At 43.5% G+C, this 27,486-nt stretch overlaps 3 protein-coding genes across 3 annotated transcripts in view; 2 read left to right on the top strand and 1 right to left on the bottom strand.

Moving 5' to 3' along the window:
- The window catches only part of STIMATE (STIM activating enhancer), a 372,954-nt gene that overhangs the window by 35,500 nt on the left and 309,968 nt on the right, over positions 1-27,486 (top strand). The gene's annotated exons all lie outside the window — the stretch shown is intronic.
- Positions 369-10,733, top strand: MUSTN1 (musculoskeletal, embryonic nuclear protein 1). Its single transcript, XM_075286913.1, has 3 exons — positions 369-456; positions 6,101-6,221; positions 9,626-10,733. The coding sequence occupies exons 1-3, from the start codon at positions 439-441 to the stop codon at positions 9,730-9,732; spliced, it is 246 nt and encodes an 81-aa protein (XP_075143014.1). The 5' UTR covers positions 369-438; the 3' UTR covers positions 9,733-10,733.
- Positions 16,005-24,360, bottom strand: EIF3D (eukaryotic translation initiation factor 3 subunit D). The gene is made up of 16 exons (XM_075286837.1): positions 24,231-24,360; positions 22,656-22,788; positions 22,421-22,466; positions 21,777-21,913; positions 21,582-21,667; positions 21,398-21,470; positions 21,034-21,155; positions 20,104-20,236; positions 19,837-19,984; positions 19,549-19,679; positions 17,662-17,747; positions 17,451-17,580; positions 17,226-17,368; positions 16,921-17,113; positions 16,488-16,581; positions 16,005-16,114 (listed from the first exon to the last, which is right to left on the bottom strand). The coding sequence occupies exons 2-16, from the start codon at positions 22,776-22,778 to the stop codon at positions 16,101-16,103; spliced, it is 1,659 nt and encodes a 552-aa protein (XP_075142938.1). The 5' UTR covers positions 22,779-22,788; positions 24,231-24,360; the 3' UTR covers positions 16,005-16,100.

Consider the following 27,486-nt stretch of genomic DNA (forward strand, 5'->3'; position numbering starts at 1 on the left):
CAGAGGTGTAGTTTGAAGCTGCCGGGCCCCACTTTACCTGCACCCCTTAGAATAGTGGTATACTATCTGTATTCTATAGAATCCCTGTTTTTCTTCTGGCTGCCTTGTATGGCTACTTTGATAATCCCACTATATAACTGACTCTTAGTGCCTTGTATCTGTGCTATACGGGAAATGATGATGTCTCTTATAAATCTGGCAGCTGGTGTAACATGTACCTCCTTTTAAACAACAGTTGCTTGGATTCTTTGCACTACAGTCATCTTACAGAATAAACCCTGGAGTCCTTGCTTCTCTGGATAAGACTCTGAGTAAGTAAACACCCACTACTCACGTCATCCCCTTCCCTACATATATAGATGCAGCTGTCAAGCAGTGGACTGCAGAACCCTGACTGTGGTATTGTGCCTTGGGGTGATTAACCATTTGTGAGCAGAAATGTCCCAACCACAACAGGTAAGTGCCCTGATATTACTATTATACTAATATTATATATTATATGTCATTATCTATCGCCACGGTATCCCGTTCACACTGGGATGTACTATCTGAAATCTATCTATCTATCTATCTATCTATCTATCTATCTATCTATCTATCTATCTATCTATCTATCTATCTATCTATCTATCTATCTATCTATCTAATCGTCTCACTCTCCAGGTAACTCCTATATCATATACTCAGATATTTTATCTCTCTCTTGCCAGGGACTATACGCTTATATCCTGACAGTTACTGTGCATTGCATAAGAATTTTTTTTAGCTGTTTAACAAAAAGTTACTGAAGTCAAAATTAAAGTCTTATGATCTGTATCTATCTGGTGAGAATACAGCGCTTATAGAAACCTGTATTAGTCTATGCAGCGGGATATGGCGCAGTTCACACTGATGGGGTCCTGTTTGGGTTTCAGAAGTCTTTACATGAGACGTGCGGAGAATAAAGGATGGTTGGAATCATTATTAATACAATAGCTGTAAATGGTTAATGGCTCATACATTCTATTTGTTCAGATTCACATACAGCATTTAGGTCACATTTTTTTTTAGCATTTTGTCTTGTATTTGGTTGCTAAGAAGTCAGCAGTCAGTTATCTACTGAAAATTATTTGCAATCGCACCTAAAAATTTCCAGTCTTTGAGGTGAACATCAATATTTAATAACAGACATAAGTAATGTAGTATATTATTTTTCGACCATATTATATTAACTTTACCCAGTCCTACTAGTCTATATACTGTATATAAAGCCTTACCCATCTCCTAGTAATACATATATAAGATACAGGGATGAGGATCCTCTCTTACTGAGGGAGACCACCAGGGCTAGAACATGAAGAGGACTATAGCCTGACATCTTTGTAGTTCATTTCTTCTGTTATTCCTCCTGAAAATGTTTGAGTAAATTGACAATTGGGTGTTACAATTTTTTTTTTTGTCAAAGGGGTGTGTCCTGGCACAGTTTGACACTATTGATTGGATAGTGTCAGAGTGTATAATAACACCCCCTCCTCCCCCATCCTGCCCAAACATCAAGTTGTAAATAGGAACAGCACAATATCTGTTATGAAAAGATACTCCAGAATTGGTTTTAATGGAGAATATGAAGACTTATCAAAATAGACCTGTCAAGGGAGGTGGTCTATTGAAGGGGCAGCAGAATGGTCTGCGGGTATCCAGAATAGCTTCTTAATACATTGTCTGTTCTTGAGCGTCAACGTGAGCAGCAGGTACAGTGTAATATAATCCAGGTGGTTCTAGAATGACACATTAAAGCTGAACTGCTGTGATGGGATAGACATGGAAGTGCTCTGGAATAGACATTTCCAAGGTGACCTCATGACTCACTGTGTCCAAATTAGAAATAGTTGTCATCTGTTGTCACACGACCGAGGACGAAGAGTGGCACAAAGTCCCCAGATCTTTATTCAGAGATGAGAGTCCCTGGCAGTTTACAGAACACTTTCGTGCCAGCTCTGGAGAGTATAACTATGACCTCCCCTCCCCATCAAAATTTCTGTTGCATGCCATAATGACTTTGTAAAGGGAGAGTGCTTTCTGTTATCCACAACATGCAGATTTCTCTCCCTGTATTTATACTGCAGTCACTCACTTTATGTAAACGCGTTGGGTACAGTGAGGTCCTGGCTGTATAGACTTCAGAAAGCAACTTACTAACGTGCATGTGACAGCGGCCTATCTCGTCTATCTACGCACAACATTATCTCTTCAGAGTTTTCATCTGTTCTCCCAGTTATAAGCAATGGTAACATTTAAAGACACGTACATCACCAGTTATGGGATGCTATATGGGCCATTTTTTTTAATTTTTTTTATGGGGATCACAATGTACATTTTTTTTCCTATTACTATGTCTTTGTAGAATGGGAGGAAATCCATACAAACTCCTTGCAGATGTTGTTCCTGGCAGGATTCGAACCCAGGACTCCAGCGCTGCAAGGCTGCAGTGCTAACCACTGACTGAGCCACCGTGTTGCCCTCCAAGATTCATTTTTGGAATCTGTTTTTGCTGTAAAATTTTGTCAATGCCATATGGAGCAGATTATATTGATGCCAGAATTTCTTTCTATGACTGTATAGATTGTGCAGGTATTGCAGCTCAGTCCCATTCACTTCAATAGTGCTGAGAAGCAATGCCATACACATCATTTGGATGTATATGGCACTGTTTCCATGAAATTAGTCTCTATACACCCATCTGATCTCTTAGGTTAGGCCTATTAACCCCCTAAGGCCGGTTGCAGACGACAGTGACCGTAGTCAAAGTGCTATCTGTGTATTTCACAAATAGTATACTTACTCATTCATTTCTATGGGCTCGTACATAAGACCGTGAATTACACAGTCACGTATGCGGGTCGATAGTCCAGGCCGCAAAATATAGAACAGGTCCTATTCCTCTCCTATTTTGTAGCCCTTGATTCTGTGGCTCCTACTCATTTAATGAAGTGAGCCGTGGATGCACGACCCGTATGGGGGACATCCGCGTGTCTCCTGCGTGCAGCCCATGCCTTTAATTCACAGCCAGGACAGCAGCACACGGTTGTGGGCAACCAGCCTAAGACATCATATGTCTAGGATATTGCTTAAATTGAAGGGGTTGTATACAATTACAAACACTTTGATGTTGTCTACCAAAAACACTACCAACACCCATACAAATTACAATGTCAGCTAAAGCTGGTTCCAGATAGGTGTATTCAGTCTGTGAAATACAGACCGTATGTTGCCTGCCTTTGTCTATGATACTGTGAGCCACTGCCTCACCATGGGACTACTGTACCATACTAAAAGTGTGAACAGAACAGTAGTCCTGCAGTGACCTACAGTATCATAGATGGCTATGAAGCTGTGAGAACAGGTCTCTGGACAGTGTTCAGTCTGGGAATACATCTGATATATGGTGCGTGTTTCACAGACAGAATACAACCGACTGGCATAAACCAGAGACCCCAAAATATAGAGAGACCCTACTGTAGACAGTTGTTTTGGGTTTTTTGCTCTTCATCCAGACAAGGCAGGGCATTGGTTGGGTGGATACCCCCGGCTCTGTACTGATGAGGAGCAAGAACCCCTGAGATAGCTGAGTCTAGACATGAGCCACACTTCTTGTAGGAGAAGCCTCGTCTTTGGGTGAGCTAATAAGCTTTATTTATTACATTGCTGTATTCATGAGAAAGGGCGTTACTGAGGTCTAATTTGCATACTACACAGGGACCACCCCTGATCTCTTGGAAATTAGGGATCTGGAGGTGGGGACTAGCCAATACCATTGCACATCTGGGTGGCCATACCTCAGGGAGTTTGGACAGCAGACTACTAGTCATTCATAGTTAGTCTTGTTAGATTATAGCTATTGACAAAACAAGTGAATTTCGATGAGGGGATGAAAATATCCTTGCACATTATAAAAAAGGGGGTAAATTACAGAAACAGATGGTGTATACCTGCCAGTGTGTGGACACCCCCCCTCCCCTCCCCTCATATTCACACTTGGCACCACAACCCTGCACTGGCCCAGTCTTTAAAACATGAGCTTCAAATAGATCTTGGTTCTCTGAGCAACAAAGTCAAGAGTACGAGTATTAATAATTCCTTGTTTTATATACTGTATAACAATAAGAGCCCACCAAGAACATCTCAGCAGACGACATTCCCAAGACATTCCAGAGACATTCTGGCTCACTGACGCAGATTAGACTTTGTCTCCACTGATTGGCCATACTGTAAGTTTAGCTTTTCAAAAAGATTCATCTGCTAAATCTGTAAACTCTGCAAATTGCTGAATTATCAGCAGATGTTCCCAGCAAACCGAGAAGTTCTTTAAAGAAAATGGCCTGAACTGGAAAATTATGGAAGAACTGATAGAGACTTCTATACTGGGGAGGTGACCTGACCTCAAGAGGAAAGGATTACTGAGTACTAAGAAAGGATTATAGTGGTATCGAGAACTTTCAGCACAAACCTAAAAATAGCAAAAGATACGCTCAAGAAGCTCTGAAAAAATTGTGTTGCCCCTAAGACTACTGCGTTTGATGATTTGGAGGTATTCAGGAACAAGAACTGGATAAGTTACACTTCTCTCTGAAGAAGATTTGTCAAAGTTATATTTGGGTGACTATTAAAGAGGCATACCTAAGTACAGCACTCCGCTATCTCTGTGGGTCCCGTTTAAATGAAAGGAGCACGGGTATGAATTTCTGACCACCACTACCATAAAGGCATTCAATCATTAAAATGCAATTTTTTTCTCCCTACCACATAGAAATAGCCTAAACAAAGGCTATCCGTCTCCTACCTTTAGATGTCTTCTCCGTGCTGCCGTTCGGTAGAAATCCTGGTTTTCTTCTGTATGCAAATGAGTTCTCTCGCAGCACTGGGGGTGGTCCTCCGCGCTCAAACAGCACTGGGGGAGTCCTCAATGCTGTGAGAGAAATCTCCAGCACCGCTTCTATCTTCACCTGGAACGGCCTCTCCCTGCGTCTTCTTCCGGCTCTGGCTTCAAACTTCTAGGCATGCGCAGTCGGCTCTGCCGTCATGCCTCGGGCCCAGCCGACTGCGTATGCCCACGGCAATTTTCCTGTGGTCACTTACACAGTAAGCTGGGGTAAGCGGCCACAAGAAAATGGCCACAAGCGTCACAGTCTGTTCTACCTGAGGCCCGACGGCAGAGCCGACTGCGCATGCCTAGAAGTTTGAAGCCAGGGCCGGAAGAAGATGCAGGGAGAGGCCGTTCCAGGTGAAGATAGAAGCGGTGCTGGAGATTTCTCTCGCAGCATTGGGGACGCCCGCAGTGCTGCAAGAACTAATTTGCATACATTCATTTGCTACCGAACGGTGGCGCGGAGAAGACATCTAAAGGTAGGAGAAGAATAGCCTTTCTTAAGGCAATTCCTACATGTTAGGGAGAAAAAAAATTGCATCTTATTGATTGAATCCCTTTAAAACTGGGGTGCAAAACATCCCTGTTCTTGTCATCAGTCAGACCCTTACTGATCAGCAGGTTACTCCCTATCCTGTGAATAGGGGGTAATTTGCTGTAAATGGAATACCCCTATTTAGCCACTACAGAATGACTGTAAAACACCGCGTTTTTTTCCGGGATGTTTTCCTTGCAGGCAAACTGTGGCATTTATGCCATATGGGGGCCCTGGCCTCAAGGTCATCTTGGAGAACTATAGTTCTATCACTAGTAAAGAATGAGCAGTAAGTTGCTTATGAGTGTTCTTCATTTAATATAACAGTAGTATAGTAATAATAGTTCTCCTATAGACATGGGAAAAGAAGAATCGGGGGAGGTTGTGTGAAGCCAAGCGAGCTTCCAAGGTTCCTTCAGCCTTTGCTTGATTTTTTACAGAAGGCTAGAAACTATTTATCACCGTGGCATTATTTGTTGGAAATGAACGTCTTGTTTAGAACATAACTTAGAGAAATGAAGACTCCATAATGCCTGGAGCCGCTGCTTTGTGTTACTATTTATACTACTCTTATATGTATACGTGCATGGTTAAAGATGGCAGCTATGTAAAGGATGCAGAAACTATGTGTAGATCATATACATGGTCTCCTCCTATTCCAGGATGCCCCTGTTATAAAGAAGAGGCCAAAAGTGAAGGAGGAAGATCTCAAAGGAGCCAAAGATAAGCTCGGGAAACAAACTCCAATCAAATCCAAGACATACCAAGTTATGAGGGATTGTGGTGAGTAGAGATGAGCGAACACTAAAATGTTCGAGGTTCGAAATTCGATTCGAACAGCCGCTCACTGTTCGAGTGTTCGAATGGGTTTCGAACCCCATTATAGTCTATGGGGAACATAAACTCGTTAAGGGGGAAACCCAAATTCGTGTCTGGAGGGTCACCAAGTCCACTATGACACCCCAGGAAATGATACCAACACCCTGGAATGACACTGGGACAGCAGGGGAAGCATGTCTGGGGGCATAAAAGTCACTTTATTTCATGGAAATCCCTGTCAGTTTGCGATTTTCGCAAGCTAACTTTTCCCCATAGAAATGCATTGGCCAGTGCTGATTGGCCAGAGTACGGAACTCGACCAATCAGCGCTGGCTCTGCTGGAGGAGGCGGAGTCTAAGATAGCTCCACACCAGTCTCCATTCAGGTCCGACCTTAGACTCCGCCTCCTCCGGCAGAGCCAGCGCTGATTGGCCGAAGGCTGGCCAATGCATTCCTATGCGAATGCAGACTTAGCAGTGCTGAGTCAGTTTTGCTCAACTACACATCTGATGCACACTCGGCACTGCTACATCAGATGTAGCAATCTGATGTAGCAGAGCCGAGGGTGCACTAGAACCCCTGTGCAAACTCAGTTCACGCTAATAGAATGCATTGGCCAGCGCTGATTGGCCAATGCATTCTATTAGCCCGATGAAGTAGAGCTGAATGTGTGTGCTAAGCACACACATTCAGCACTGCTTCATCAAGCCAATACAATGCATTAGCCAGTGCTGATTGGCCAGAGTACGGAATTCGGCCAATCAGCGCTGGCCAATGCATTCTATTAGCCCGATGAAGTAGAGCTGAATGTGTGTGCTAAGCACACACATTCAGCACTGCTTCATCAAGCCAATACAATGCATTAGCCAGTGCTGATTGGCCAGAGTACGGAATTCGGCCAATCAGCGCTGGCTCTGCTGGAGGAGGCGGAGTCTAAGGTCGGACCTGAATGGAGACTGGTGTGGAGCGATCTTAGACTCCGCCTCCTCCAGCAGAGCCAGCGCTGATTGGCCGAATTCCGTACTCTGGCCAATCAGCACTGGCTAATGCATTGTATTGGCGTGATGAAGCAGTGCTGAATGTGTGTGCTTAGCACACACATTCAGCTCTACTTCATCGGGCTAATAGAATGCATTGGCCAGCGCTGATTGGCCGAATTCCGTACTCTGGCCAATCAGTGCTGGCCAATGCATTCTATTAGCTTGATGAAGCAGAGTGTGCACAAGGGTTCAAGCGCACCCTCGGCTCTGATGTAGCAGAGCCGAGGCTGCACAAGGGTTCAAGCGCACCCTCGGCTCTGATGTAGGAGAGCCGAGGGTGCACTTGAACCCTTGTGCAGCCTCGGCTCTGCTACATCAGAGCCGAGGGTGCGCTTGAACCCTTGTGCACACTCTGCTTCATCAAGCTAATAGAATGCATTGGCCAGCGTTGATTGGCCAATGTATTCTATTAGCCTGATGAAGTAGAGCTGAATGTGTGTGCTAAGCACACACATTCAGCTCTACTTCATCGGGCTAATAGAATGCATTGGCCAGCGCTGATTGGCCAGAGTACGGAACTCGACCAATCAGCGCTGGCTCTGCTGGAGGAGGCGGAGTCTAAGATCGCTCCACACCAGTCTCCATTCAGGTCCGACCTTAGACTCCGCCTCCTCCAGCAGAGCCAGCGCTGATTGGCCGAATTCCGTACTCTGGCCAATCAGCACTGGCTAATGCATTGTATTGGCTTGATGAAGCAGTGCTGAATGTGTGTGCTTAGCACACACATTCAGCTCTACTTCATCGGGCTAATAGAATGCATTGGCCAATCAGCGCTGGCCAATGCATTCTATTAGCGTGAACTGAGTTTGCACAGGGGTTCTAGTGCACCCTCGGCTCTGCTACATCAGATTGCTACATCTGATGTAGCAGTGCCGAGTGTGCATCAGATGTGTAGTTGAGCAAAACTGACTCAGCACTGCTAAGTCTCTGCATTCGCATAGGAATGCATTGGCCAGCCTTCGGCCAATCAGCGCTGGCTCTGCCGGAGGAGGCGGAGTCTAAGGTCGGACCTGAATGGAGACTGGTGTGGAGCGATCTTAGACTCCGCCTCCTCCAGCAGAGCCAGCGCTGATTGGTCGAGTTCCGTACTCTGGCCAATCAGCGCTGGCCAATGCATTCTATTAGCCCGATGAAGTAGAGCTGAATGTGTGTGCTTAGCACACACATTCAGCTCTACTTCATCAGGCTAATAGAATACATTGGCCAATCAGCGCTGGCCAATGCATTCTATTAGCTTGATGAAGCAGAGTGTGCACAAGGGTTCAAGCGCACCCTCGGCTCTGATGTAGCAGAGCTGAGGGTGCACAAGGGTTCAAGTGCACCCTCGGCTCTCCTACATCAGAGCCGAGGGTGCGCTTGAACCCTTGTGCAGCCTCGGCTCTGCTACATCAGAGCCGAGGGTGCGCTTGAACCCTTGTGCACACTCTGCTTCATCAAGCTAATAGAATGCATTGGCCAGCACTGATTGGCCAGAGTACGGAATTCGGCCAATCAGCGCTGGCCAATGCATCCCTATGGGAAAAAGTTTATCTCACAAAAATCACAATTACACACCCGATAGAGCCCCAAAAAGTTATTTTTAATAACATTCCCCCCTAAATAAAGGTTATCCCTAGCTATCCCTGCCTGTACAGCTATCCCTGTCTCATAGTCACAAAGTTCACATTCTCATATGACCCGGATTTGAAATCCACTATTCGTCTAAAATGGAGGTCACCTGATTTCGGCAGCCAATGACTTTTTCCAATTTTTTTCAATGCCCCCAGTGTCGTAGTTCCTGTCCCACCTCCCCTGCGCTGTTATTGGTGCAAAAAAGGCGCCAGGGAAGGTGGGAGGGGAATCGAATTTTGGCGCACTTTACCACGTGGTGTTCGATTCGATTCGAACATTGCGAACACCCTGATATCCGATCGAACATGTGTTCGATAGAACACTGTTCGCTCATCTCTAGTGGTGAGTACTGTATGGGATATGTGTACATCAAATTACATATAGAACAGTCCTCTGGTCATATAGTGCTAGATTACATCCAGACGAAATGCCTTGAACATGTGCGGCAAATCTTAAATTCAGCAATTGTCCTATCTGGTCATGTAGGTGGGCAAATTGGAGGGGTTTGGTCATACATATGTCACAAAGGTCACATAATTCTACTGAATTTCCATGATGGAAGTCATGTATGGTGGAAGCTTTGGACCTCTCCTTTGCACCCAATGTGGTTTACTATTCTGTCAGTCCACATTACATGACATAACCCATAATGCTGAAATCTGCATTTGACTTTTATTGTTGTATAATTTACAATGGTTTTTGCATCTTGAATTGTAGAACAAGCTGGATGTGCAGCTCCATCCGTGTTTAGTGGCGCCAGAACAGGAACAGAGACGGCTTTTGATAAGCCCAAAGATGCACCAGCAAAAAGCGTGTTTGGATGATGTTTTACAGAATGGACCATGTGCAAAGTCTTACACTCTACAATTTTCTACAATTTGCCTTTGAAGTAGCTTGTAATATTGGTATATGTATGTGAACGTAAATTCCTTCTTTGCTGCCTTGTTACTGGGGATCACCTCTTTCCAAATGGTGATCTACCAGCAAAAAGAATCCAACATGCAAGTGATATGGAGCGGTCTGTGATATAGATTGTATTCTATAATGTTCCCTATATTTGTTATGGAATGAAGTGTGAAATGTACTCCTAATGGCAAGGAAACATAATGGAAGGTTTGCTGCCTAGGCTGTCCAGTTGTTGCTGAGCTACATATTGTATAAGCATGATGCATGAAATTGTCCTATAGCAAGGATAGGGAACCTTTGGTTCTCCAGCTGCTGTGAAACTACAACTCCCATCATGCTCTATTCACTTCCATGTGAGTTCCAAGAACAGCAGAGCAAGTATGCATGCTGGGAGTTGTAGTTTGGCAACAGCTGGAGAGCCGTACGTTCCCTACCCCTGTCCTATAGAGTCCATCAAGTATTGTATAGATCAGGGTTGGGCAACCTTTGGCACTCCAGCTGTTGTAAAACTACAACTCCCAGCATGCATACTTGCTCTGCTATTCTTGGAACTCCCATGGAATTGAATGAAGCATGTTGGGAGTTGTAGTTTCACAGAAGCTGGAGAGCCGAAGGTCGCTGATCCCTGGTATAGACCTACTCCTGGTGCAAAGATCTTACCAATGCCAAAGTGTGTTGTGATCTGGATCAGTTGCCACAAGCAACTACTCCGATTACAGCACCGATTGAGTGACCAGCACACATGACACCAGGAACCTGGTTCCTAACATGTCTTTGCACTACTCTATAGCCTTACTGTAGCCATTACGGTGAGATCTTCCTCATGTCCTAGTTGTGTTTAGTTCACATGTGCTTTTTTTTTTTTTACATGTTAATAAACCAATAAAATGATATTGGATTTACAAACAAGAGTCACTTTTAGAATTACTTAAAAGGGATTTTCCACTTCTGCCAAATGTAGCCTAAAAGTTATATAATGAAAAGTGATACAATTGTACAATATACTTTACTTATCAATTCTTCACAAAGATCTCAGGCCCGGTTCACATCTGCGTTCGGTATTACGTTCAGGGAGTCCAGTTTCCCCCCCTCCCCCCGAATGGAATAACGAACGCATTAACAAGTGGTGAGCAATGAAAGCACATCGACCCCATAAACTATAATGGGGTCCTTGTGTTTTCCGCATGAGTCATGTGTAGAGAAAAGTACTTCAAGCACTCTTCGGATGATTCATGTGGACACCGCACAGAAAACATAGGGACCCTATTATAATCAATGGGGTCTGTGTGCTTTCATTGCCTTTGGTATTGTGTTTGGTATTCTTTTCAGGACTCCACCTTGGGTCCGTGTGCTTTCATTGCTCACCACTTTTTAATGTATCCGGTATTCCTTTTGGGGGGTCCCCAAGCGGACTACCCGAAAGGAATACCGAACGTAGATGTGAATGAGGCCTCATAGTTGCAGAGTTCTTTACAGTGCAAGCTATGCTTCTACATGTTACATGACCAGAATGGCTATGCAACCAAACAATGGGATTTATTATTGTATGACAGCAACAAGAGATCTTAGAAATTTAAGAAATTCTGCAAAAATACACCAGTACACGTAATAAAATAAAAAATCTCTGTTTACAAGTGATCAAAACACATTCCAGGATTGTATTGCATTGTACAATATTGGCAATTTCCAAACAATTACGGTATGTTTTATAGTTGATCTTAGTGCGAGCTTCGTTGCCATAGTGATGTCAAAATACAGGAATAATGTACATAGTGATGTCACAGTTTATGGGTAATCTATGCTGAACATTGTACTAATACATGCGGTTGTGGCTATATATATATATATATATATATATATATATATATATATATATACACATACATATACTCACAATATAAAGTATTTTCCTAGTTGTCTCCTCCTAGACTCCCAAGCATCTATTTTTATGACCCTGATATCTTAATGGCTGGAGCATTGATGTAAAATGTCTATTACTCTGCTTATGGCTGTTCCCTTCTGTAATTCACAGACATTCCAACCATTCTCAAATTATATTGATTCCTTAGGGATCACATAGGACCTAGGCCAAAAATTGTGAAAGAAATTAACAGTGAAACTAGAAGGCTGGGAAGAAAAGTCAAAACTTTACAAGAAATGTTTGCCTTACTTTTTCCCAGGCTGAGGCTACTTTCAGATCTGTGTTGGAATCTTCATTGCAGTATCCAAAAAAGGCTGGGGGGGGGGGGGGGAGACTCCGCCATTGTAGTTATGCCACTGCTTGTACCTCTGTCTAACTGGATCAAGAATAGCACAAACCCACCGCTCTACTACATTCATCTATATAGGGCTGCCAAAGAAAAGTCAAGTACAGCACTGTTATCTTTGTTAACTTCACAGAGATGAGGGGCAACAAGCCTGCGTGACCACTGCTTTATTCAGGGGTATAAGAAGCACATATTCTCATGATCAGTGGGGTTCCCAGCTGTCAGTCCCACCAATGTACAACTTACCCCTCGAAAAAAGTCTCCGTTTCTATCAGTAGTGCAATCTGCCATTTATGGATTCGCGAGTTTACTGACTGGGCAGATTCTTGTAATACAGCAGACACATAGGTTTTCCAGCTGCTCATGTGTGGCTGACCAGTCAAGTCATATACCACCCAAAGACCTTGTTTTCTTTATAGACAGAAACTTTAGAGAAATGGTGACTTCTGGCTGGTGTCTGATCACATGACCAGGCAGAGGACCTGCTTGTGGCTGCATTGTAAGAATCTGCTGGGTGAGTAAACATAGATTCATTTCACCGCAGTATGTGCTGTACTATACTATAGAGCTTAAAGAATATTAAAAATACATAAATAAGAAAAAACCCAACACTGATCTGCTGCTTTAGCCTACAATCTCCACCCAATTCTGCCGATTCACCGATTTTTTTTTTTTCTCAAAAACTGCCCCACACACAAACCTCTTTTTCATGAGGACTGAAGGTCAGGATAAAAAAACCCATTGAATTAGCTCTTACCGGTAGTTTGGTAGGAATCCTCCATGACAGCACCACTGGAGGTTGACCCTGTGTCCTATAGGAACAGGAAACAGAGAGGTTAAAATGCAGACCCCTCCCCAGAGATATCAAGGGTTTACAAAGCACTAAGGTTCTGGCAGTCCTCTAAACTGTTCCTTTATTGATAAGACTCTTATAGCTTTATATGGGACACACGCTAACCCCCGGCTAGCACGGACCTCTTTGCTCGTATGAAGCATGTGCGTAGCCTACAGTATTTGACAACCACTCTGAACAATACATCTAGTCTCCTTGGAATACATACTGCACCTTGAGAGGTCTTTGATGGGTTCCCTCCTCAACTATTCTCTCCCTTCTTGTCTTTGTTTTCCCCTTTCCATGTCAGTCCAACTACATTTGCACTTATTACCTTTCTGCATTGGACTTATCAATAAATTTCTATTTTGCTCTCGTTTTACTTTATTTTGAAACTCAAAAATTACATTTAAACATACAGTAGAAGATTTTAGACTTGATGGAGGAAATAACCCTGGGAAGAGAAGCAATCCAAGACTGTTTTCTTGATCCAGTTGGAGATGGTGTTTTTTGATATCTTCTGTATCTTTGTTTGGTCCCTGAAATTGAACCAGGTTTTCCTCCTTCCTCCAGGGTTTTGTAGCCTCCTGGAATTGTAAAACTGTTTTACGAACATTCAATGAATGGAATTCCCTCTTTCAGGTTAGATGGAATCTGACAAAAAGATGGTATAATTATATCCAGAGAGCTGTGAAAATCTGATATGACTTTAGGAAGAAAGGAGGGATTCACCTGATTACAATCCTATCATCTGCCATAGTTGTTATTGGCCAGATCTGAATCAAAGAAAAAGCTTAGAGCCAAAAACTATACTCAAAGTCCTGGCATTGAGGCCATTATCCATGCGGCCTGAAGAAAAAACAGAATTCTGGCTATGTTGGGGTGTAAAAGGTCTCTTGGGGAGTCACCGTTCCTAGAGGAGGTTCCACACCGTTAGATACATCGCTCTGGTGAGAGGCTTATGACTAGATAGAAGAGTCTCAATAACTCACAGGTCCTATGGCCTTCAAAACGATCTTCTCAGCAAGGTGTAGGCATATTGGATCAGAGTGAAAGATTGCGCTTTGGTGAAGAAGTTATGGCTCCTATGGAAGGATACGTTCCTCTATTTTTAGGTGGTTCAAAAGGCCAAACCTGCTCCTTCTCAGCCAATAAAGAGCTATCAAGCTTAAGGAGACTTGATCCGTCATCACCTTTTGAATGAATTTTGGGAGTAAGGCTTAGTTCACACGTGAATACAGTGTGGTGTAATTTGGTCCGGAAAAAAAAAAAGCTTCCTAATTAGGAAGCGGTTTTTGGGCCTTGAGGCGTTTTTTTTTTTTTTTTGGTAAAAACCGCTTCTGAAAACGCCAGACGGTTTTTTCCCTCCTGGACAGTGAATGGACCTTAAAAAACTGCGTCACGGTTTTTGCCAAATTCACTTCTATTGACTTCCTGAGGCGGAATTTGCCTCAAGAAAGGTCATCTCAGAAAAACGACCACTAGCAGTCTCCATAGACCACAATTGTGAGGGGGCGGATTATGACGTGGATTCCACGCCATAATCCGCCCCTTCTGTGCCCGTGTGAACGGGCCCTAAGGGAATTGGTTAAAAGGCATAGACCAGAAGAAAGCCAGAGCCTGAATGGGAAGAGGGAAGGAAGGCCCAAAGGTTCATGAACCCCTAGCCCTGCTAAATCAGACAATCTGCAGCTCTCAAACGGTGTCCCATAGAGACAAGAAACACTAAATACATATTGGGAGTGGTCTGTCTTTTAACCTGTTTCCTGTATCTATAGGACATTGGTTCAATCTCCATTAGTGCTGTCATGGAGGATGGCTTGAGAAAACTGATGTATGGCGTCATTGAGTTAAAAAATTCCTTATGGGCCCTAAGGCTTCTGCTCATCTATTCCTGCTAAATGGCCGATTTAGTATTGATGGTACCATTGCTGAACAGTGTTTAATAAAAAAATTATATATTTTTTTATTTCTGTTATTCGATACCAATTGCTATTTGCAATTTTTTTTTACAGTGTTTTGCTTTTTTTTTTAATGTAGATTGTGAGCCCCACATAGAGTTCACAATGTACTTTTTTTTTTTTTAATATGGGATGTAAATCCATGCAAACACGGGGAGAACATACAAACTCCTTGCAGATGGCTTTTTGCCCTTGGCAGGATTTGAACACCAGGACCCCAGAGCTGCAGTGCTAACCACTGAGCCACCGTGTGGTCCCCAGTGTTTTGCTCTTGTGATCTAATGCATCACAATATGGATTTTATCTTACTCCCCCTGGATTCTTTTTACCACTGTGTTTGATTAAACATCACATGTCCTGTAGAGTCCCTCAATAAGTATCCCATCAAGTCTTCATCTGACTTATCACACTGCTCCTTTTCCTGTATCTATTCTCTATAACTGGTACAAACAGAGCTCCTGCCAGTGGATGGCGCTATATAAATACACACATTTCAAGTTAAAAATGAAAAAGGTAGGATTGGCAATGTTGTCAAAGAACATTTAGATCCTGTTGTCAGAAAGCTTTTGTTAAAGTTATTCTCTGGTTCACAATAAAGGCATATAGCATAGTGAAATACCTAATGCCTATTCTTACTGCTCCTTAGATTCCCAGTACAGTTTACAGCCCCCATCTTCAGAGACTACTCTGTGCACACTGCGCTTTAGTAGTCTGCAACAAGCCTCCCTGCTCTTAGATGAAGCACAATGTGCATAGAGTAGGGTAGGCTGGTAGCCATTTTACAGAGATAAATAAATAAATAGTAGCCTGGAATCAAAAGAGCCATGCCAAAAAGATTTTAAAAAAAAGAGGGCACCAGGTATTTTAACAACGCATTAGGTCTTTATTGTGAAATGCATATTGTAAACTGGAGGGTAACTTTAAGCCTGGAAAACTTTGAAGCTTCTCTACCCTAATGTAGAATATACAAGTGCAAATAATCCTTCAGAATAGAACGATTCTTCAAGACCGTTTCTTCAAAACCTTTAAAGCTTTATCTATGCAGCAAACTGAACACTAAGCAGGGCCATTAAAGGAAGAAAAAGAGACAAGCCTTGAGCTTGGAAGGCATAAAGCACATGAGACATGAGTGTTGGTCGCTGTATAATCTTTATTCGTTTCTGATAAAGGTTCTTATCAAGTATCTGTGATGGATGACGCATTCTGGAGAGGACACAGCCAGACACTTAGCTTTCTTCTTCTGTAATAAGAGAAAAGAAATTACTTCTCTGCATACAAACATTTTTTTTTTTTTTTAATTTCACACCAATACAAGACCCATGCAATAAGAAAAGTAGTGCACTTCAATCAATTATTAAAGGAGGCTGCATCCCAAATAAACAGCGCCACTCCTTTAGAAGACCTGTGCCTAGTATTACTACTTAGCTCTAGTCAAGAGACTGCTTTAGCTAGAATATCAGACAATGGCCAGGCGTGGAGCTAAACACAGGCAATGCCTATAATACAATATTGCATTAGGCTTCACCCACATATACGTTAAGGTCTTGTCGACACACTTGAAAATATCAAAGACCCTCCCACATTAGAATACTAAAAAGTGCCTGTGATTGTACCTTCCACTTCCTCCTCCTCTTCCTCGTCTTCATCATCTTCATCCTCATCAGAGCTAAATGTGCCATCAGGCAGGCTGTATATCCGAATAACTTGCTGTAAGTGTATAGAAATAATACATGAGCAGTCAGAACTACCTTTGTGTAGGCAGTATATAACATGAATCAGAATCATTACGCATTTAGTTTTACATTTTTTGAGACTCTAGCCCTTATGTGCATAGAATTTGGACACAAACAGTTCTTGGGGTGCCATACTATGCTGCTGTGGGCAATATGTGCCAGCATATAATGAATCCATATTAAAAACATTATAGAGATATACAGCACCTCTAGTGTGGCATTAGATCCAGAATGGCATTTTTTTTTTTTTTAAGTATGTTGGGTTGTATCACAACATTACAAACCCACCATCCTATACACACACTATTCATACCTTGTTGGGGTCCTTCAGAATTAGGTATTTGCCTTCATCCAGCTTCATACAAATGTCGATCACACAGCGCAGGATACCCCAGGCATTCTCCATACTCAAGTTTATTTGGTTGGCAAATTCACTGGGTTTGAACTGTTGAGTGCCAAGGACCACATGACGAGAAGAATCCTTTACATGGTAGCGGGATACATACCTTCAAGGGGAAACCAAAAAAACAAAACTATTAGATTCCAATGAAAAGCAAATATTCCTCTGATCCACAGAGCCAGTTAATGCAACAGACAGTGACTAGAAGAATATCTTACCCCAGTTTGAGATACTCGGAGCCAGCCAGCAAAGCACAGCAGGTCCACCTTGCCAGTTTATAGCTGTTGTTCTTCAGCTCAGTGGCAATGACCGCTCCCCTCTGAGAGTCCAACTTCTGTCGCCAGTCCACACCATTACAGTGCTGAAAGGAACCAAACACTAGACGTCAGCAAGACCAGAATATCCTACCAAGCAACTTGGAAGTAAGATCTTCCATCACTTACCCTTGAATCCCACTCGTTCAGGGTCTTGATATTTATAAATGACACCTCAGCATTTGCACCAGTCATCACTCCGTCATGCTCACATCGCACCACCAGGTCAATATCATCTCCCAATTTCCAGCGTCGGTACCTGTCATCAATAAGACATGATGAAGTTTCTTGCAAGTTTTCTTTTTTGGACACGGGCATGTGACACAGTCAAACCACTCACCTGTACGCTACAGATGCCACTTCATTTTTATCCACATCATCTTCTATGAAGGGGTTTGGGTTCGGAAATTTGTATTTCTCTTTGCCCTGTGGTACATAAATATTATAATGGAGCCTTTGTATAACAATCTCACAGACTCATGGTACAGACTGACAATTGACAAGTATTTATCTACTACTATTTAAGACCACCATATATAAGCAGAATCTGAGTAAGGCTAAGGTCACACCTGCACTGTGTTCACCATTTTGCAAGTTAAAATAATGGCAGTGTCAGATTGGTCATACAATGGATCTCACTGACTTAATGGGTCCATCAGGTTTCCTGGACAAAATAGGGATTCTTGCAGCACTATACACTCACCGGCCACTTTATTAGGTACACCATGCTAGTAACGGGTTGGACCCCCTTTTGCCTTCAGAACTGCCTCAATTCTTCGTGGCATAGATTCAACAAGGTGCTGGAAGCATTCCTCAGAGATTTTGGTCCATATTGACATGATGGCATCACACAGTTGCCGCAGATTTGTCGGCTGCACATCCATGATGCGAATCTCCCGTTCCACCACATCCCAAAGATGCTCTATTGGATTGAGATCTGGTGACTGTGGAGGCCATTGGAGTACAGTGAACTCATTGTCATGTTCAAGAAACCAGTCTGAGATGATTCCAGCTTTATGACATGGCGCATTATCCTGCTGAAAGTAGCCATCAGATGTTGGGTACATTGTGGTCATAAAGGGATGGACATGGTCAGCAACAATACTCAGGTAGGCTTTGGCGTTGCAACAATGCTCAATTGGTACCAAGGGGCCCAAAGAGTGCCAAGAAAATATTCCCCACACCATGACACCACCACCACCAGCCTGAACCGTTGATACAAGGCAGGATGGATCCATGCTTTCATGTTGTTGACGCCAAATTCTGACCCTACCATCCGAATGTCGCAGCAGAAATCGAGACTCATCAGACCAGGCAACGTTTTTCCAATCTTCAATTGTCCAATTTCGATGAGCTTGTGCAAATTGTAGCCTCAGTTTCCTGTTCTTAGCTGAAAGGAGTGGCACCCGGTGTGGTCTTCTGCTGCTGTAGCCCATCTGCCTCAAAGTTCGACGTACTGTGCGTTCAGAGATGCTCTTCTGGCTACCTTGGTTGTAACGGGTGGCTATTTGAGTCACTGTTGCCTTTCTATCAGCTAGAACCAGTCTGGCCATTCTCCTCTGACCTCTGGCATCAACAACGCATTTCCGCCCACAGAACTGCCGCTCACTGGATGTTTTTTCTTTTTCGGACCATTCTCTGTAAACCCTAGAGATGGTTGTGCGTGAAAATCCCAGTAGATCAGCAGTTTCTGAAATACTCAGACAAGCCCTTCTGGCACCAACAACCATGCCACGTTCAAAGGCACTCAAATCACCTTTCTTCCCCATACTGATGCTCGGTTTGAACTGCAGGAGATTGTCTTGACCATGTCTACATGCCTAAATGCACTGAGTTGCCGCCATGTGATTGGCTGATTAGAAATTAAGTGTTAACGAGCAGTTGGACAGGTGTACCTAATAAAGTGGCCGGTGAGTGTATGTCCAGCATTTCTGCAATGGAGGCTGCTAATGAAGACTCCAATGCAGATGACAGGATGGGGTGAGAGAAGATTTTGGCTGCAGAGATCACACTGACCTAGCCACTCTGTATACACACACAGCACGGACACCCGGGCCCAACACAGTAAAGAAAGGGATGGTGCAGACAAGTAGAAATGCATTTATATTATAGCTCTCAGCTCCTAACTGCAAACTTTTTTACACGTCGGACAATCCCTTTAAAAACCATTACATCATAAAATGTATTAGGCAAATGTGAGCCAATTATAACACAACAACACACTCACCATCTGCAGACACTGCTGGGAGAAGTTGTGGTTGATGTAGGTCGCCTCCATGGCCAGGTTTCTTGGAGAGTTGAATGAGTTCACCTCATCCTGAGGGGGTTCATTGGCAGTTTCGCTGACTGTCAGCAGATCTAGGATTAAACAGAATTAAAAAATAGAAATGGGTTAACGTGGGAAAAATTCCAATTATTTTATTTTACTAAATCCAATAGTCAAATGTTAAATAAGATGCATTCTCCTAAAAACATGCTGCTACTTAAAGAAATAAAAGAAACTTAGGATCCTTACCAAAGTCCGAGTTGTCTCTCTTGTCAAAGAAGATTTTGGATCCTACTCTTTGAACCACGATATCCCAAGAGTTCACAGAACGGGTGCAGCACATGAGTGTGGCAAGAATGGCATCTGTGGCAAACACGTTTCCCTGTGTTTTTGCCAACTGTGAACAGAGAAGTATCAGAGGAATTAGAACAGGACAGGAACTTCTGTATGACAAAGTTCACATGGACTATGATGCTACACAGACATAACCTCAAACTATGAACACATAAAAATCACCTTTCTGATGACGGGATCGTCTGTGGTTGTCACAGTATGGAAGATTCTCTTGATGCTCTTTAATGGCCTTTCATTCCTTGTGGTGATTCGATCAAAGGCTTTGTCGTAGTATTCCAGAGCACCGCAGCACTCTCTAGAGTGGAGAGAAAAGGGAAGATATCTAATTTATGCCAAACTCATGTCCCACTAAGGGCGGGTTCACACCAGCGCCCGATCTCCGTTTTGCACATTTCCGTTTCCTGCACGAGAAACTGGACAGGAGACGGAAATCTGCAGACACTTTTAAAACCCATACATTTGAATGGGTTTGGAAAGTATCCGGCCGTGAGCGTTGATAAGCGCTTTGTGTTCTCTGCGGCAAAACAGGTTTTTTAACCGAACACAACATTGGACATGCAGGACTTTGTGTCCGGTTAAAAACAAAACAAAACAGTTTTGTCGCGGAGAGCACAAAACACTCACAGGCGCTCACGGCTGGACACAGTATGCCAGGTTTCTGTCTTCTGATATGACTCTGCAGGAGGCGATCATAGGGATGCCCATGTAACCTATAAACATTTAATAAGTCGTTCCTCTTGCTTTTACTTATTTTCTGTTATGCAACGAATGGAGGGATGACCATACACATAAAATAAACCACAACTCCTATAACCACAGTAGCTCAACTCTGGGGAAAAAAAGGGATAGTGGTCTCCATAGGTGGATAGAGATATATAGCTGGCAGGAGTGTAGTCTGTGATTTTCACAGTCCTATAGACTTTAACAGGTGTCCACGATCCACAAAACAGACCAATAAAAAACAAAAAAGGATTGTAAAAAAAATGCACGCATGATTTGTACAAAGTTCTTTACAAGTCCCAAAAACCGCCACAAAAAAGCCTGTGTGAAGGAAGCCTTACAACAAGTAGCTGAGAATCCAGAGTTACTCACATGTCTAATGGGTCTGACACCTCCAGGTAACGCATTTTCATCAAGCGTGGAAAGTCCATTTCTTCCTTGACTTCCCAGTCACTGCGGACTTCCACAGAGGAATCTCTTGGTTTCAGCTGAGCCTATCCGGGTAGGACACGTGTTAGTGCATACACTTCTACGGCAACCACTAAGGCAGCGCTCATTTTCCCGTCAGCGTGTTACTATGGAGACCATGTTATAGGTCCCAGTGATTTAAGAGTGCATCAGAAACGCACGCCACGTGCCTAATAAGGGGTAATACCTTTGTGCTTCACACACTGATAAATTCTACTAATCTACAGATACTTCCGTAGACTTATCCTTACAGAAACACAGCGTTTACCTGAGACTTTTGATCCCACTTCTGACGAACACCAAACTGCTTCTGAAATTTCTTTTGCAGCCTCAAACGATCCCTGGAAAGCCATTAAATAGATCTTTAGTAAATAGCTAGTGCCTTGTATTAACCAATTCACTGCCATCACAGTGCAATAACCACACGGGTCAGTAACGTGGTTTCCACTTACCTCTCCTTCTGCTTGGCGCTCTTAGGTAATGTCTGCATGTTGAATTGGAGCATATTTCTTCTGTCTTTATCACGACGCAGATTCCTCTGTAGGCAGAGCATAGAGAAACACTCTCAGTGATGCTTGTACTATCGCTGATAGAACAGTCTACACATCCAAACCTGTGACAATCGACTCTCTGACAACCTCATTTACCTGAGCAAAGCGCAGCCGATTCCTTTGGTACGCAGTCTTCTGCATCTTCGTGGTGTCCACAAGCTGGAAGCTGGTCTCATCCTCCTCATGGAAATAGGCATACTGACTGCCGCCACCAAACTGGGAAGAATATTTATCTAGATGGCAAAAAGCAAAAGACTGTGAGCAAATCTCATTACAATACACATAACAGGAGGCCAATCCAGTCAAAAGTATCTCAGATATGACACAGGTAACTGATGATAAAATTAGTGGACCACCATTGACCTCCAAAATAAGTGGCAATATAGAGCTCACACCTCCTTTCTACATTGCTCGAAGTATATACCACACACAGCATATAAGGGTCCATTCACATGGAGGAAAATGATGAAGAATTTTCCACGCTGAAATAAAAGCCTTCCAATAACTTCAATGTGTAGCGTGCATAAGACGGAAACCACTGAACTCAATGGGATTCTGTTTTACAGGGCCGCTTCTTTACACAAGTCTTATGGCAAAAACAGTGACACAAAACTCTATGTGAATGCTCCCTTAAGACTGCAGGTTATGAGAAGTTATGGATATATGTATTTACTGAGTCTCTAAGTCATACTGAGTGAACTGACAAGTGCCTACAGGTCTGAACAAGTGCTGATACTTACTGGTGTATCTCTTGTCTTGATAGGTGGCCCCTGTCCAGTCTGCAACCTTATCAGCAAAAGCAGATACAACACACCCAGTTAGCCCATGCACACTTACAAGTACCCACACATGACATCAAAGATGGCTTATATTGCATGTATGACATTTCAGTATGTAAGATACACTTTATATGAACAGAGCAGATAAAGAAAATACAAAATAAATAAATAATAATAATAATAATAAAAAAATCACCTTTCCCAGGCGATCTCCTTTGCTGAAGGGTTGGTAGGGCATGTCCTTGAACTGATCAGGTACGGCACAGGGTCCCCAGCCCAGGGGATTGTCATTTATTACTGGCGCCTGAAATTTCGCCATTTTGAGAGATCTGGAGGATGAAAACAAAACAGTGACCATTAAAACCTATACAGTGGATTTCAGGATCTGATCTAAGAGGCTTCAGGCATTCTGAACTGATGCTTAAAAACTCTGACACAAGACTTTCTACTCAAGAGCATCACTTAAAACAACGATACAACAAAAGGGTTTTCTAATAATGCAACTTGTCCCCCGTCCTGTGGATAGAAGATAAGCTGCAGGTCAGTGGGCACCTATCCATTGGGACCCCCAACTATCACAGGTGAAGTACAGAGTTTGGCTCTCCCTGGCAGTTTCATAGAAACAGATGGAGCAGCAGTGAGCCTGCAGGACCACCACTCTGATGGGCGTTTGTTATTGGGAAACTGAAAGTGGGGGAGAATAAAGGTCTCAGCAACTCCAATGGAGATTCCGATGCAGATGTGAAGCCAGCCTGAAGCTGCAGTGAGGTATTAGGGAGGTGAAGGTGTCCATCTTTACAGGATGTATAACGTCACCTTCTCTGCAAAATCTTACACACAACGTTTATTGAAATAGATAAAACTGGGCACATACATAGACACACAAATCACACTAGAAATAACAGCGCGTGTCTACATGATACACTACACAACAATGATAAAGGTAGATAGTCTTGGGAATAGCAGAAATAGGAATGTAACAAAAGATGCAAGAAAAAAAACAACTAAAGAAAACGGGGTGAAAAGGGTGGGGGAAGATAAGGGGCGTACAGGGTTACAAGATACTTCACTATATGTACAAGGAATCAACGACCCAGAGGGGGCCTGAGAGGCACCATGAAAAATATGGGCTGGAGATACATGTCTGATGGCCGGGAGCCCCATGACCCCCAGTCCTTCTTACTGCACAACCACATTAAGTGCAAGTCTGAATAAGCACAATAGGAGCTGACAACATTATTCAATGTATACGGAGCTTATTTATTCTAGTGATCAGTGGGGGTCCCTGCAGTGATCTGACATGTATAACCTATCCTATGGGTAACAGAAATGCAGGCTTAGGGAAATACCCCCTTCAAGAGGTTGGTGCCCACCCCCAACAATCAGCTGATTCCTGCCCCCCCTGGTAAACCACTGCCCTACACCTAACAACAGATGTGGCACCATTATATGAATGTGTTACTACCCAAGAGCATCACTAAAGAAGAGGGGAGGGGGTTCAACTGGGACATAAGGGAACGTTAACCCCCAGGCTTACAGAGCGCACAAGCAGATGTCTGCACCAGTCACATATAGGACTGGCCTACGTGGCCTTAGAGGTGACCGTAGCAGCGTCCAGTACACACTGTGCTCCTGAGCGCTAACTACTACCAACAGCGCTAAACACCGGAGCTGCAAGGCCTCAGTCCTATCATCATCCCTCTAAACAGCTAAGAAATAACCCATCCACATCATCCCACCTCCCCGCCACCCTCACAGCCCCCCGCCTTACCAGTGTACACCGCTCTCTCAACCGGATGGCGGCGGATATCTGCAAGGCCGCACACCAACCCGCTCTCCGGAACCGGCTCTTGTGTAGGGAGAAGTAAAAGAGAGCGCTTTACGCAGTTCCGCCAGCACTGTCGCAAAACTTCATAATAGAGCGCATTCAGAACGTGCCAGGAGTGTCGTGAACTCTACGTGCTGACGTCACGTAATTACCATAGAGAAAACAAAGCTCTATCAGCGCGACGACGCAGACCATAGAGTAGGAGCTATGTGTCTGTGTGTAGTGGAGGACTGCAGGGCTCTGCGGCAGTGGAGACGCTGTGTGTGGCTTGTGCCCTGTGCCTGTCGCTGCCTGCTTTGCTTTTTTCCTTCACTGTCTAAAGTATAAAGAGGTTTTCCCACAGGACATAATAGTATTTACATCTGCAGACTGTTAAAAGCTAAACATTTTTGCAAATATAAATGATAATTTTTTTTCTTGGAGATTTTTTCTGTCCATCTTAGAAGTGACCATCTGTTGTCTTAATGGATATGGTTGTGAATGGAGGAACTTTCTATAGTCCAGCCCTTCTCAGAATCCCAGCCATGATATCCGTATTGTGGACAGATTATCAGTCCGTCCCTCTAAGAGCCGTAACTTTTTCTTATTTTTCAGTTCACTGAGCTGTATGAGGACTTGGATTGTGCAGGAGGGGCTATGTAATGGTACCATGTAATATAACATACAATGTCCTGGGAAGCTGGAAACAAATTCAGAGTGGGAAGGAATTCGAGAAAACTGTGCGACTTTCTTATAGGCTTACAGTGTTCACTATGCAGCCAAACTTACATGTCCCTTGTATCCTACGTGTCGGAATGATTACAGGGAAATGTTGTTGGCGTCGATGATCCGCCTGCTCCAGCGTTTTGGCAGCTCTCAAGCTTGCCTTCCACTGAACTTGTTTCTCGTGCCATACCTGAGATTGTTCCAGTATCTCAGGAGCATGCAGATCAGATAATAAGAATGGACTCAGTGTTATCTGTGTGTTTACATAAAGAGATAACAGACCAGGCTTTATCAGCAACCTCCAATTAGCTGATAGTCCAGCAGGCAAGAGCAGTTTAATATAGTATATAAACAGAAATTGATAACAGTTGTGAAGCCATGTCATTTACCGGTATAAAAGTATCCTATGTGTTATTCCAGGTTCCAAACTACCTATGTGGCAAATTTCATCCAAAACCGTTCAGCCGTTTTTGTGTGATTGAGTAACAAACATACAAACTTTCACATAGTAGGAAGGATAGGATAGGAAGTAGGATAGGATATCTCCAGCCTGATGTGCTGTTTATTTATATCATTTTGCTTGGTGTTTTGAATGCTTTTTATTAAAAAATTTTATGGAAATGAAATGGCAAAAAAACCCTGTTTTGATTTTTTTTTCTCCTGCTACGGTGTTCACCGTATGGGGCCGGATATGTGCCTAGTTAGCCTAAAGCTAAGCAGCGTCTTCTCCCAGCTTGTTTTGCCTTTAATGTGAATAATAAGCTAAAGTATAAAAAAAATCTATGTCTATCTGACCTTTATTTGCTGTCTGCTACAACAGGGATGGGGCAGGCCAATATTTGAGGGGTGTAGTGCGGTTCCTGAGCACAGATTCTACCTCATTGCCAGTTTTCTACATGAAATTGTATTGTTCTCCCTTTATGTTGTATTTCATCCATCTTGGAAGCCACACCCCTTGTCCCCAAAACTGTGGGAAAAAACAGCAGCGAGTTTAATACCAAAATTGCATTGCCCCAATGTGTCTGATTTTCATTACTGACCTGTTTCTTTCTATGTAGGTGTAGATGTTCTCATTATTGGCGTCCACACAGTTTTGCTAGGCAACAGTTCTGCTGCTGTCTCTATAAATGAACACTTCCTTCCATCAATTTTCAGAGTCATTTTCACATACAAAAAGAGGATTGTGGGGACTGATCAGGTAATATTCAGCCAGTGTTAGGATTCATGCACATGACCGAGTGTGCAGGCCGAGTCTCCTCCTATGGGGGTCAATTTGGTGGTGCTGGTCAGCTACTGCTGCTTTTTTTTTTTTTTCTTTAAATAGGCTATTACCGGCTGGAGCTACTCCAGCCGGTAACGGGCCCTACTTAAATACCGATCCTGGCAGGGGCTGGGATCGGTAAGTGACGCCGCGGGCCCTATAAGCACTATTATACTCGGTCTTTTCGGACCCCCGAGTATAATGATCGGAGGCCCAGAAGAGATAACGGAACATAAAAAACAGTGTTACTTACCTCTACACGCTCCGGGCATGCTTGGGGCCTACTTTCATGACGTCACATGACCGGGCCTGCATCCTTATGTGTCGTGACGCAGGCCCCCCGGTCACATGACGTCCCGGCTGTCAGAGGAGTCGGGAGATAGGGAAGTAACAGTATTTTTTAATGTTTTTTTCCCCCTTGGGTCTCCGATTATTTATTATTATAAAAATGGGTAGCCGCGACTGAATGCCGGCGCACTGCACCAATATCCAGCTGCGCACTCCGCTCCGGATTAAGCCCAATGAATGGGCCTAGTTGGGAGGAGGGAGTGTCTTCAGGCCGAATCGCAAGGCAAAACGGCCTGAAGAATGAGCACGTCCATTCTTTTTTCCGGGAGCCGGAGCAAACGACTCCTGGAAAAAAAGACCTGACCGGCACTCATTGATTTCAATGGGAGCTGTCTTTTTGGTCATGATTTTGAGGCAAATACAGCCTGACCAAAAAACCCAGTGTTAACTTTCCCTAAGATTTCTGTTATTGAAGTTAGGTGGACAGACAGAGTATCAGGCTAAGGTTCCACAGGGAGAGACATGCCAGTGACTATGCCAATGACATGTTGTATAAACATAGACAGCAGGTTCACCCTTCCTGCATTGTAACTATTGACAGTGAATGTTGATGGCTGTGTTGCAACCCACAAGTTACTGTGATGAGACAGTCACCAGAAATGTAGCTTTATATTTTTGCCAACTGTGAAGTTGCAGCAACTTGCAAGTTACAGAATGACTATACACTGTCTACCAATAAGTACTTGGACACCTGTGTTAGAATAGAAAAATAACATTTATTCCTATACAATAGTTGGTAGAACCAGCAGACGCTTCCTTACGGATGGTATTGATGGACACAATACTCCCGGATGCCTGGTGAAACTCCTGGTATATGTGAGCCATTGTTTGGGTGCAGTTTCTCTGGCCAGCGCTTGTCGGTCTCTATCTCCCAGTTTTGGGGGT

Source organism: Leptodactylus fuscus, chromosome 9 (genome assembly GCF_031893055.1).
Source record: "Leptodactylus fuscus isolate aLepFus1 chromosome 9, aLepFus1.hap2, whole genome shotgun sequence".
In the NCBI taxonomy this organism is placed as follows: Eukaryota; Metazoa; Chordata; class Amphibia; order Anura; family Leptodactylidae; genus Leptodactylus; species Leptodactylus fuscus.